At 42.8% G+C, this 14,382-nt stretch overlaps 1 protein-coding gene across 1 annotated transcript in view; it reads right to left on the reverse strand.

The window, feature by feature from the left end:
• The window catches only part of LOC126251543 (membrane-bound alkaline phosphatase-like), a 104,567-nt gene that overhangs the window by 27,456 nt on the left and 62,729 nt on the right, over positions 1-14,382 (reverse strand). The window contains exon 5 of the mRNA XM_049952053.1: positions 7,482-7,686. Within this exon, the coding sequence (XP_049808010.1) occupies positions 7,482-7,686 (205 nt within the window). The remainder of the gene's footprint in view (positions 1-7,481; positions 7,687-14,382) is intronic.

Here is a 14,382-nt window from a genome sequence, read left to right on the forward strand (position 1 = left end):
TTTCACCCAGAAAACAATATTCTGTAGAAACAACATTTAAACCTATAGTAGGGATATTCAAACTGCTGTGATGAACTTTAGAATGTTTAAGACGTTGCTTCATACGATGAAATAATCCAGAATCTTCGAATTGCTTCCACTGCACTTGTTACAATCCTCTACAATGTAAGGTACGATTTGTTACATTGTTCTATAACGTGAAGTACGAAGTGAGTCTTTGTTAAGTTCATGTCAGCGATTCCTAAATTACCTTTCTCTCAAGCGCTCACTTGTCGATGTGTGTGTACGTGTCTGTCCGTCTGATAGCATCAGTGAACCACGAGAAATAAAATTGTTTCTCTCCACTCAACTTACGGGTTTTAAGCGCACTCGAATGTCTACTTGTTTCTTTCAGCAGCCATGAGAAGACATTAAAATGTGTGAACGTGGATTTTTTCTTGAAGAATGAATTTCACGATTCAGGAGAAGTCTTTAAAATTCGTTGAGGCAAAATAGCAGTACGAGATGGTTGTGATTGGAAGCTTAGTTTAGATGTTACGAGCACAAAAACTGCCAACTTATTCGTTTATAATTGACAGACGTAAGGTGCACAAAAATTCGCAAACTCTGACGCCACAGCGCCTTAATTTGCTACCAGCAGTACAAAAATGTCTGTTACAAAATATCACCCCGTCAAAGAATGGCATTTTGGCAACCCTACAATCACATGAAGAGTACGTACAAAATTACTTGACTCATAGCAGCGCACAGACGTTGTAGTAAGGGAGAGAGAAACGGTAGTAGTGGGGGTTCCCTTGTGGATGGTTCCATCATGGTAGGGAACGTGTAGTTCTAAAGCTGAAGCCTTCATACAAACTCCTATCTCGCAGAAACTGTCAGCTAACTCGGGAGCGACACTGCAACAGATTGTCTGATCGTCGAAGTTACGAACGATGGCGGTCGTGTTTGGGATCCTTCTGTAGACCTGGCGTCACGGATTCCCTGAGAGACAACGAGCGTTCAGTAGTGTTCTGAGCGCTAGTGTCGCCAGTGTTCTGAGCGCCCTGCTGCCAATGTTGCAGCCAGTGCGACCATTAAACGTGACTGCAGCAAGTTATTTACTGCATTTAGTTTCCACTTGTTGCTTGTTGTCATGGATGATGGTGTTTCTATTTAAGGAAGCGAGAGACATAATTTGCAGGATACGCGCTCTCATCGAGGCAAAGCACCTGCAGGCGACCATAGCAACTGTCGCTTGCCAATGGTAATGGTGTAATACCCAACTGTGCCTAGACCTCTGTGGAAACTCAACGATTATGAGACTGTAACGGTTTACACCAGTGCGACCGATTATTGTTCAAAGCGCAATAGGTTACCGGATTACGCTGAAATCACTACAGAAAGAGACATTTATTTTAAACTGTCTTGAAAATATTCCTCCCTTTCTCTCGTTGCCACATTAAAACTGTGTTCTTTTGCCAAAATACAGCGGGGTGTATTCAGTGCCATGCTAAAGCCGTTGCAATTGTGACGGAATTCTAAAAAAATACATCACTAAAGAAACAGTTGAAGACAAGCCAGATCAATATGTGATGGAAAGATCATTCTCATTGTAAAAATAAACGTACAGTTTCTTCGCTACCGTTGCTACGAAGCCATACTAATTCTGATTTCACCAGCTATTGAAGACCCTTAAAATAAATACACTTATACCATTGAAAAGAGTGTCATTCCTCATACACAGCAGTAATAGCAGTAGTCAAGAATGTTTCACGTGTTAACTAAAGTGTATGGCAAAATACACTCCACTTTGAATGCTGTCATTGGGAAAAAACTTGTTTTGATAATGAGCACTATTTATAAGATATGATAGATGTTACGAATGTATCACACTCAATTATTTCCAAGTGTGAATAGAAGTGTGTGCAGTACATACAAACCTTTTTCCGAGATTGGATGTATAGATTCCAGCCGGCCGGTGTGGCCGTGCGGTTCTAGGCGCTTCAGTCTGGAATCACGCGACGGCTACGGACGCAGGTTCGAATCCTGCCTTGGGCATGGATGTGTGTGATGTCCTTAGGTTAGTTAGGTTTAAGTAGTTCTAAGTTCTAGGGGACTGACGATCTCAGATGTTAAGTCCCACAGTGCTCAGAGCCATTTGAACCATTTTTTTATAGATTCCATCTCTAGTTTAAAGAGATATTCAGTATGTTAGCTAATTTCCTATGCAGCAGTGTGTGACGTAACATGCAATAAACGCAAACTCATAGCATACTTAATTTTTCATTGCGCGCTGTTTGAATGTCGCCTAGTGGTTTACTTAATGATGACGTGTCACAATGAATGTAACCATTAGCGAACTAATACGCAGCTCATGAGAAGACTTACACGTGAGGCTATCAGATGGGTGGCAATTCGATACCTTTTTACAAAATAGTTCCTTTAAAATAGTTAGAGAAAGACTGCAGCCGGCCACTGTGACCAAGCGGTTCTAGGCGCTTCAGTCTGGAACCGCGTGACCGCTACGGTCGCAGGTTCGAATCCTGCCTCGGGCATGGATGTGTGTGATGTTCTTAGGTTAGTTAGGTTTAAGTAGTTCTAAGTTCTAGGGGACTGATGACCCCAGATGTTAAGTTCCATAGTGCTCAGAGCCATTTTTTGAGAAAGACTGCAGAGTAAATGGTGTGCATCTGCCTCAGTTCCTACAGTGTAGCTCCGCCCGCACCTAAGTGAGCAGAGAATTTTTCGTTCATAACGGACAAATTGCGCAGCTCAGTTCGTGACAGAAAATGGAGATTCAGAACGGAGAGGTGTGCACTCTCCAAGCGCTGAGAGCGAAAATTCATTTCCGCGCAGGGTTACAACTTACCTTGTGCGAGTTAACTCTGGAGTAAAACATGTCATTAAAGATAGTTGTATGTATCCAGAATGAGATCTTCACACTGCAGCGGAGTGTGCGCTGGTATGAAACTTCCTGGCAGATTAAAACTGTGTGCCCGACCGAGACTCGAACTCGGGACCTTTGCCTTTCGCGGGCAAGTGCTCTACCATCTGAACTACCGAAGCACGACTCACGCCCGGTCCTCACAGCTTTACTTCTGCCAGTCCCTCGTCTCCTACCTTCCAAACTTTACAGAAGCTCTCCTGCGAACTGGCAGAAGTAAAGCTGTGAGGACCGGGCTTGAGCCGTGCTTCGGTAGCTCAGTGGTAGAGCACTTGCCCGCGAAAGGCAAAGGTCCCGAGTTCGAGTCTCGGTCGGGCACACAGTTTTAATCTGCCAGGAAGTTTCAAAGTTGTATGTAGTTTGTGACACACAATTTTAACAAGTATCTTGATCCAAACAGTATAGCTACGTTGCCCTGTTACTGCAGTGGGTAGCGTTTTGCGTTGGAATACTGAAGCACGCAAGTTTGATTCCGCATTTAGATTTAATTTTGTGTAATTCGGTTTTAGACAGAATAATATGGTTTCTGCCTTCTGGATCGTAATACAGGAATTACAGCAGGTCTTATGTAAAAATAGTAGAATTATTTAGTACTAACACAGAAATGAGAATACAGTCGTTTTCATCATTGAAGTTTTAAGCGAAGAGTTAACAGAAACATGATGCAGCTAATCGCTAGATGTTGGGCGTTACACGGAGGTCGATTTGAGCAATTGCACTAAAGACTGTGTGTCTTGTGAGAGACATGCAGCTACTGGTAGTGCATTTAAAATACTGCAACTGCGCAGTATTTTAAATTCACTACCAGTGGCTGCATGTCTCTCACAAGTAACACAGTCTTTAGTGCAATTGCTCAAATCGAGCTCCGTGTATCTCCCTCCTACAAAATATCGTATGTACGTTTCAAGTCTTTACAATGAAAATTTTTGTAACTATTTCAGTGTTACGACAGGTTATTTATTTTTAATTGAATATTACACTTCATGAGTATTTTTTACATGTACGACCAAAAACTGTTAAGTTCTTTAATTTTTTAATAATTTGTGGGGTACGGTACACATCGTGCAATAAACAATGCATACAAAAGCATTAATGGGAATATCAGAATCAGAGAAAAAACTACACCTAGAACCGAAATCGCACTCGTTAATTCGAATATTCTAACGCAAAACTCTTCCCACTACCGTAAGTAGTAGTCAGCGTGGCAGTATTTATTTAATGACGATTCTTGCTGAACAAGTGGTTACAGTAGTGTCAAAGTGCATTTATTTGACGTCCATTTTCTAACAAAAATATGGAAGGACGAAACTTTGTAACAGACGTTTTTACGTTGTTAATCCGCGACGAAACGCGCTATGGTGTCAGAGTGTGCAACTTTTGGTTCGTCCTGCGTAAACAGTGAATCCCATAGTGCTCAGAGCCATTTGAACCATTTTAACCTACAGTGTCGAGAGTGTGCCCAGAATACCAAATTTGAGGCATTAGTTCTCACCATGGACAACGCAGTGGCCGACGGACATCGCTTAACGACCAAAAGAAGCGGCTTTTGCATAGAGTTGTCAGTGCTAACAGACAAGCAACACTGCGTGAAATAGCTGCCTTGGATTTATTGCGGACATATCCCTAAGGATAGTGCGGCGAAACGTTGCGTTAATGGTCCATGGCAGCAGACGACCGACGCAATGCCTTTGCTAACAGCACAACATCGCCTACACCGCCTCTCCTGGCCTCGTGACCATATCGATTGGACTGTAGACGACTGAAAAACCGTGGCCTGGTCAGATTTAAATTGGTAAGAGCTGATGGTACGGTTCGAGTGTGGCAATGACCCCACGAAGCCACGGACCCAGGTTGTTAACAAGGCACCATGCAAGCTCTATGAAACTGCAGGCTGCGTTTGCATGGCATGAACTTGGTCCTTTGATCGAACTGAACCTATCACTGACTGGAAATATTTATGTTTGGCTGCTTGGAGACCATTTTCTGCCATTCATGAACCTGAAGTTCCCAAACAACGGCGGAAATTTTGTGAATAACAATGCGCCATGCCATCAGGTGATAACTACACGTGATTGATTTGAAGAATATTATGAACAATTCGAATGAATGATTTGGCCATCCAGACCGCCCCACATGATCCCCATCGAATATTTATGTGACGTAATTGAAAGGTCAGTTCGTGCATACCAACTTGCACCGGCAACACTGTCGCATTCATGGAAGGCTATGAAAGCACTATGGTTCAGTTCAGCGGACATCCAACGACTTGCTAAGTCCATGACACGTGGGGTTGCTACACTCCGCCGGGCGAAAGGAGGTCCGGCACGATACCACCTGACTGTAAGTATAGGGGAAGTACGGAAGTATACTACCTGGTTGCCTTAAGTCAGTTAATTAATTACTGGTAAACTTATCAATAGGCGAGTTTGTGTCATCAGAACAGTGATGTAATTATATAATATAAATATATAAAAATTCAGGAGTGGGATTAAAATGCACATCTGAAAGGATATATTGTTATCTTTTGTGCAAGTGAGGAACAATTGCGGGAACTCTTGAATCAAATGAACAGTGTAACTGGAGCAAACTGTGGATCGAGACGCTACAGGGGACTAGCAGAAGGGAGAAGGATGACATGTTTAAAACGCAGACTAGAAAATTCAGTAACAGTATTCCTGGGCAGATGAGGTCTTACTGGTATCAAACAGTGGCATTCGTTTCTTCTTCTTTTTCTTCATTGTCCTTTCCCGTTTCTTTAACGTGGGCAGCATTGTTATGTGAACGACCGGCAGATGTTCGTGCAGTGGGTGACCGGGTGCCCTTCTTGAAGTCACCAGTTCACATGGGACGGAGTCTGTGTATACCCTCACCTGTCTTCGTCAAGAATAAATCTTATGTTTCTTATGTTCAAGTGTGGCAATAATTTCTAAGCGTTCTCGTATCGTGTATCTGTGGTGGGACGTGGGTACCAGTCCGGCATTTACTTAGTTGTAAGTAGGAAACTCCCAAAAACCACATCCAGGCTCGCCAACTCAACTGCTCTCAAAGTTAATCGAAGAGACGGGGTAAGCTCCCCTCCCCTAATCCCAGAAGCGACTCGTCCACGAGCTCAGCTATCCGTGTGGGTCGAACATCGGCCTCAATTTGAGGGTGATATATCTACTGAAGCACGTCAGAAGTGCAGCAGGACATGGAAGTGAATCGTTCACTACGAGGAAACCGGAAATAGAACAGATGCGTCTGAGATATAGTGCGACAGAAAGATGTTTAAATATAGATAAATAGGTAAGACAGGAAATGAACAGGCAGTCCGCAGAATCTGGAAGGAATGGAATGTTTGGAAAATACTAATAAGAAAAAGGGACAGAATCACAGTATTTGTGTGTAGCGGGCAAAAACTGTGGGTAAACACAGTAACTGGAATATATCCAATAAAAAGTGAGGACGTTCGATGCAAGTGCTACTCACTCCTCGGTGGAGAATTGTAAAAAAAAAAAAAAAAAAAAAGATCACCGCCGGGAAAAAAAATCGCATCACCAAAAAATAATTAATGCAAAGTAATGAAGTTAGGGAATACGTTTCTCAAGGTAAAATGTTTAACTGTCAGAACGTTGAATACAAGCATGCGAACGTGCATGGATTGTGTTGTGCAATTGCCGGCCGTCAGTTTGTGAGATAGAATTCCGTGCCTGTAGCTCTTGGTCGCTCACTACAGGGACGGAAAATGCTGTTTGTGAACGACGATGGAGTTGTTGTCCGATGATGTTCCGTATGTCTTCGATTGGACACAGATCTGGTGACTGAGGCATGTTATGTTACAACAGCCATATATGGGCGGGAGTTATCCTGTTGTGAAACAAACCCTGGAATGCTGTTCATGAATTACCTCTGTGGCTAAGTAATTCAAGAGAACCTGAGTTGGTTTCTCAAAAAGTGTTTTCTTGTCTTGTTGAGAGGACACTCTGGGGCTAATGAGAACGACTATGGAGTTACTAGCGGTAAGGAGGGAACTTCAGGGCTCAATGTGCCGTGGACTATGGGATCATTACTCATGGATCTCAACTGTTGGAGAAGGGTAGGGAAGATCAGCTGTTCCCTTTCCGACGACCATTTCACGTGATCTAGAGAAGTGGCGGGATTATTATATCTGAATAGGCTGCTATTTGAATAGTGCTCGTCACGAATACTAGTCCAGCGTGTTCCAATGCGCCACCTCGCTCGGTGTCTTCAGGAGACGGACCGGTTCTGGTCTATAGGGCACGCTGTTAACAGCCGGCAGATAGATGCTCTAATAACACGTCACGCCATTAGCGCTTCAAATGACTGACACGATAAACGGATAGGCAGGACGGAGTTCTTTGCGGAATGGAAGGCAAGAAATTTCGTTTTGTGTCTACCGTGTAGGCACTTTTACTGAATCACTGGTCAAGGATGATCTCATAATAGAGCATCAGATGGCGAACCAGCACTTACAGATGATGAAATATGGTTGGCCTGTTTCAGAAGGATTTAAAAGGAGTGAGCAAAAGGTGCCCATATTAAGTATAGTATTTAATACCCAGTATGTAATCGGCGGCGACGGTATCGTTTTGGAGCAGTTGATCCTTGTTCCAGACGTACTTGTTGGACAATCCTCGCCTCGATTTGTCGGCCTTCCATTCTTCAATGAGGTCACGGCCGTCCTTTCTCCTCCCTTTGCCGCCCTCCTCCTCGTCGTCGGACGTCTTCGGTCGAAACTCGCGGCGTCCACCACCCATTATCACCTGAAAACCATAAACAGATAAATCGCGTGAATATTAGAAGCAGAAAAAGTGGCATTTACAGCGTCTAGCAGATGGGAGGGACCAACCGCCGGCTTCCAGCTGACGATGTTTGCTAGTACAATGCTGATGTTTTTTTCTGGCGATGTTAGCTGCTGTTAAGGGCATACGGGCAGCGACTAAAATTTATCGCACTTGGTGATATGTTGTGCTTGCGTACTTTCCTTTGAGAATAATCCGTTTTATGTTAATTAAGCTGTGACTAGCTCTAACTATTGTGTAAGTATTCATGTGGTTTCAAGTGCTGCGCCGATTAGAATTGCACCTGTTAATTGTGGTGTGATGATACTACGTCGTCATTTTACCGTGTACCATTCCGACGACGTTTGTAAAATTAATGAGAAGGGGTTAGTTTCCCGGTTGCAAGAAATAAGTAAACGTGGCTCTTGGTTATATTGCTCCTCATCCGGCATGGGGTCAGCGTAATTCAGCAAAATTTTCTAATACGTTGCTAGGCGTTCGTGCCCATATTTAATGTTTTATCTCTAGGTCTGAGTAACTGTTTGCACTTCATTGGGTTTGCAGACTAAAGTTACGTCGGTTGTCATTGGTTTTTCAAACTGTTGAGTAGAGCACTCACTAGTTTATGACCTGGAGATGAAGACTGTTGTAGTATTAGTGTTGGTGTTTTTCTCTTTTTAACGTGGCTGGGCTTGTTACTGGCAGTTTATATTTATGCGAACTGTAGTGTAGCTAATGCCCCATGTATCTGACGTCGGTTAAAGCGGCTCATTTGCTGTATTTAGTTGCTGGTCTCCAAATGAGGCTAGACTTCAGCTGTGAAGCTGACCAGGATCGCATTTCTAACTACGTTGTGAAATACGCATAACCTTAAATTTGCGTGGCTTAAATGCATTAGTTGGTTGTTGGTTCTGATGCCAGACTCGGGAGTTATAAACAGAGATCGTTTAAGTACCGCGAAGAAATGAACACCTCACTTCCAACCAAGGACTGCTCGTGTGATCGAGATGAGGTTTCACTCTTCTCAACCACTGCTTCCCTTTCACGCCCCTCGGCTCAGAACTGCTGTCTAGTTTCTATAAAAGTGTAAATAGCCTTTAGCTTCCTGCATTTCACCCTGCTACGATCAGAATTTCAAAGAATGAATTTCAGTTAACATCGTCAAAAGCTTTCCCTAAGTCTAAAAATGCTGTAAACGTAGGCGTACTTTTCCTTAACTTATCTTCTAACGTAAGTTCCTGTATTATTCCGTAATCCAAACCGATCTTCCCTGAGGATCGCTTATACCGATTTTTCCACTGAAATGAAAATTAAAACGCTTACAGTCATCTATTTTGTATTTAATTTATTTACGCAATGTTTCGGTGTTGCAATACACCATCTTCAGACCCCTCGACCAATGTAAATTAGGAGGAACCCAGTCTCGTGTACTGTCGTAGCAGGATCAAACATGAATAACGGCTCCTGTTTCGTCTGCATACGAGATTTGCTTCTTCCTAAGTTACGTGATAAAGGAGCCCGAAGATGTTGTAAAAGAACACCGGAACTGCATGCGTAAACAAATTAAATGCAGATGAGACGGCTGCAGGCGCTTTATTTTTCATTTTACATTGAACGGTCCTTGTAACTATTGCAAAGATGGACGTCCAAAAATTTTTCCATTCTTCGCCAAAGAATTCTTGGTAGTATTTTCCCACCATGACTTATTAAACTGATAGTTCGTTGGCATTCACCACTGTCAGCACCTGCTTCTTTTGGAATCAGAATTATCATATTCTTCTTGAAGTTTGATGGTGTTTTGGCTCATATATCCATCTCTCCAGGTGGAACGGTTTCGTCATAGCTGTCTCTCCAAAGGTTACCAGTAGTTCTGCGGCAACGTCGTCTTCTACAGGGCCCTTGTTTCGATGTAGTTCTTCCAGTGCTGTGCCGAATTCTTATCACATTATATTACACTATCATATCTCCCTTTTTATTTCCATCTACTCCCTCTTCTCTTTCTGTAATACAGCCTTCACGATATTTTCCCCTGTATAGTTCGTCTACATACCCTTTCCACTTTTCAGCTCTCTCTTCATTGCTTGCTACTGGTTTCCCATCAGCGCTCTTGATGTTATACAGCTGCTTCTCTACTCCGCAATTGTCTCTTTAATTATCCCATAGGCGGTATCTAACCTTCCTATAGTTACACGTGATTCTATAGACTTGCATTTGACCATTAGCCATTCCTACTTAGCTGTTTACAATTTTGACAGTCCCATTAGTTAAAACGTCTGCATTCACTTTTGCCTGCTTCATTTGCTGAATTTCTATTTCTCCTCCTTTTATCAACCAAGGATTTCAAGTAGGTTTTGTCTTTGTACCAGTTTTATCCTCTGCTGCCATCACTATTTCATCTCTGAAAGCTACCCACTCGTCTTTTACCGCATTCCTTCCCCCTGTCTGAGCAACTCATTGGCTAATACGGCTTCTTTCAACTTATCCAGATCCCATGCCCTTAATTTCCCACCGTTTCGCAATTTGTTTAGTTTTAATATGCAATTCAAAACCAACATATTGTGAATAGAGTTCACATCTGCCTCTGAAGATACTTTACATATTGTATTCTGGTTCCCAGATCTCTGTCTTACCATCAGACAATCATTCTGAAAGTTTCCGTTGTCTCCAGATCTCTTCCTCATACACAACCTTCTCTCATGTTTTGTAAATCAAGGGTGAGACATGATTAAATTACACTCTGTTCAATATTCTACAGGAGACTTCCCCTTTCATTCGTTCCCCCTAATCTGTTACTCACCCACTACTTTTCCTTCTCTTCCTTTCCCTACTATGTAATTCCAGTTCCTCATCACAATTAAATATTCTTCTCCCTTTAATATCTGAATATTTTTGATGTCTTCAGATTCTTTCAATACCTTCATCATGTGGGAAACTAGATGGCATTTCATCCTGCACTACTGTGGTGGGTCTTAGATTCCTGTCTTTCTTGGCTATGACAATGTGTTAGCTATGCTGTTCATAGCAGGTTACCAGCAATTAAATTTTGCTGTTCATTAGAAGTTCTACTGCTGCATTACCCCTGTTTGATTCTGTATTTGTAGCCCTGTACTCACCTGACCAGAGGTCTTCCTCCCGTCAACGAACTCCGCTAATTCTCAAAACATATAATTTCAAACTATCCATTTCCCTTCTGAAATTGTCTAACCTATCAATATGATTAAGGGATCGAAAATTTTACGCTCTGTCCCGAAGAATGCGTGTTTGTTCCTCCTGACGACGACTTCTTCCTGAGCAATCCCCATTGAGAGATTCGAATGGGGAACTAATTTACCTTCGGAATGTTATAATCTAGTTGATGCCATCACTATTCAAGCACGCAGCAGAGTAGCATATACAAGGTAAAATAACGCCTGTAGTATTCTCTTGCTTTCAGCCATTCGCTGTACGCTCACAGTAAGACCGTGTTAACTGGTATTACGAGGGAAATCACACAACAACCGAGTCCATTGCCCCTGTAACTACTGGGGAAGCGGCTGCCCCTCATCACGAACCACCCGTTTTTTGGCCTCTCAACAGATACCTCTCCGATGAGGTTACACCTACTGTAACGCTGTGTGAATCGTTGAGAGACGCAAGCGACCCTTCGACAGCAAGGTCTGTCGTGTCCGTCGTTCATGGGGGAAAGTGGAAAAATACAATTGATTAAACAATGAATGTACAGAACTGAATTTCAACTTGTTAATGAATTCATCCACACTGGAAGGTGCAACATATCTCGCTTTCTAGCCTTGGTTACTTTATTACTAGAAAATATTCTTTGTGCTGTATCAGGCAGGTGATACAGACAGCACTATGTCGTTTGTACACAGCACCGTTGTTTGGTTGTCACATCTGGACATCTTGCCTTTCACTGTGCTGGGATAAGTACTTGCAATGAAGATGCCCGTTCTGTACAAATTACAGAACTGTGCTATCTTTTCTGACGCGACGTGACAGCCACATGGATTGTAGTATCAGCACAGATGAGGCCAATACCATGGAAAGTGTGGCAATATTTGTAGGGGATAGTTATTGTTATATAGAGATCGTACGTGTGAGAATTCATGTTAAGTCTCAGAACTGCATGTACACCCTCATTCCCTTACAATTACTTTATATTCTCTAGTAAACTAAAACATAGTTCATTAATACTGCCATAAAGGGTCTCTTTTGAGTTGAGTGACTTTCACGTAAAATTAACAAAAGTATAATTTTCTTATAACGTTTCTTGAGTTTTGAAAACTATGCAGTATTACCGTCACCAGCGTGTTTGAAATAATTACCGAAATGTTAGACGACATTCAAACGTTGGCCTAGTAGGGGTTATGAAAATAAAGACGATGGATCGAGGCACTTCCAGCATGGACAGATTCAGATTTGATAGCTGCATTGAGTCAGATCTATAGGCATTGGAGGGCTGGGGACTCTGGCTCGCGTTCGGGACATCGAGGCCGTGCGCCTACTGAGCCAGCAACCAAAAACACAAAGCGGCTATGCTGGCAACGGACGTCTCTAGACGACAGGCACGAGAGGGCAGCGCTGCGCCCTGCCACCAGAAGGCAACTAGTCTACCGCCAGAGATCACTGGCCAAGCGGGCCTTTCATCCTCCGGAGGCCACGTGACCGAAAATAGTAACAGCAGTATCCTGGAGCTGGGGAGCATTTAGCCCCGCTCCGGGACCGTGATGCACCCGTTCACTCCGAATGAGCTTCCTGGGGCAGGCGCCGATTGCGGAAGTATTTCAGCAGTACGGATCTCACTCGGGAACTAACGGGGTGACGACGGCGCCGTCCGTGTAAACTTCCTGTCCTGAAACTGCCAGAGTGGCCCCTCTACTGAAGAGACCCCAAAGCCGTGACTTGCAACTGGACTCCATACTATCTGTTAATCGTTCTAGTCGTCTGTTACTACGAAATCGAACCCTTCCTAGTCCAGTCGGGACTATAATTATGGCTCATCCAGAACAGACTTTGAACGTGGCACATTTAAAGCTTTTTTTTTAAATACCGTGACCTTTGACTCTTTCTATGTTCATTCAGTTTTCCTGAATTGATTTGTGTTCAATTATGGTACTCAGAATTAACTACCAGACAACTACGGACCTATGATCTTATGTAACACGAGGGGCGTTCAATAAGTAATGCTACAAATCTTATTTATGAAAGCAGCTTCGTCTTGTTCAGAATCCCAATACGCCATATTATTTCCCACTCCTCTGGCTACGAAAGCTATTTTTCGACGGCCATCCGTTCAATTCGTCGGCCTTATGTCATCTTAGTGGGAGAACCTATATGTGCGCATGGTACCAATTACTGGTCGACATCGGAGCCAGTGTCTTGCTGCATTAGTAACATCTCCATCATCAACGTAGTGCCTCCCGCAGGTTACATTCTTCATAGGGCCAAATAGACGAAAGGGAAGGTGCGAGATCCGGATTGTAGGGTGAACAGTCCAATGAAGTTTTTTGAGCTCCTCTCGGATGCGCATACATGTGGGAGGCCTTGTACTCTCACGCATAGGGAGAAGGTCGGTCGTTTGCATCTGTTTGACCACGAACACACTGAAGTCGTTTCTTCAATTTCGTGAGGGTAGCACAGTACACTACCAAGTTTATCGTTGCACCATGAGGAAGGACATCAAACAAAATAACCCCTGAGTTGAGGTACAACAGGCACTCCACAACGCTGATCATCAATGCACAACCATTGTACGTCAGCAGAAGAAACATTTTTATCTATCTTGCGAAAAAATTGAAAGTAATTTAATTAGCAGAATTCTGTCACAGTTAAAATTATGGATCCCTCGAGCGTGGCGAAAGTTCACGCGCTACTATATGTATGTGCAAAGAATGGATTCTAAGTTAGTTTCGACAAAAAAAAAGAATGCTGTAACATACTTTATGTCAAAATTGTCAGGAGAATTCAACTTAAGTACATAAAGCGTAATATGAAAAGTTATCTGCGAAAATAAGAACCTGTAGCTCATCAAAATTTAAAAGCTCTGTTTCATATGTCATTATAAATTGAGGTTACTATAAGGTCTGTAGCGCTAATTTTGAAGCTACTTTTTGCACTAGACGTAAATGTTCGTTTGTTGAAAATCTTGTATCTTCGGAAGTTCTTCGCCGATTGCATTCAGATAAACATGTTTTTATATACATATTTTTAATATACAGAGCGTCCATAGTTAAAGTTCCAGTTTCAAAACGCTGTACAAAGAGAAAAACTACTTACAATGAGGCGAATTTGGAAAAACGTCATGGAACAACAACAACAAATTTAACGAGAGTTTGACCATTAGATGGCTCTGCAAGCGTCAAAATATACACAAAACGACAGACAGGCGGCAAACGGCTGTTCCTCAGTTTGCGTCCGAGACTCATATCATGACTGCTTCCATGAAAGACCACGCGGTGCTGATAATGCTCTTTTACAAGATCGGTAACTGTGCGCCAGTAGCCCTGAGAAGTTCCGGACACTAAATGGTTTGAGAAAAAGCACTGACCCGATGTCTTCTAAGACTCTGGAAAAAAATGACTGAAAATGATTCGAACTGAAATGTGTCAGAGGTAGAAAAGCAGTTGATCCGACGTCTGTCGAAGACGTGGCTGCCGCATTGCAAGAGGGTTCAAGTGCTGG

The sequence above is a fragment of the Schistocerca nitens genome, chromosome 4 (genome assembly GCF_023898315.1).
Source record: "Schistocerca nitens isolate TAMUIC-IGC-003100 chromosome 4, iqSchNite1.1, whole genome shotgun sequence".
NCBI lineage: Eukaryota > Metazoa > Arthropoda > Insecta > Orthoptera > Acrididae > Schistocerca > Schistocerca nitens.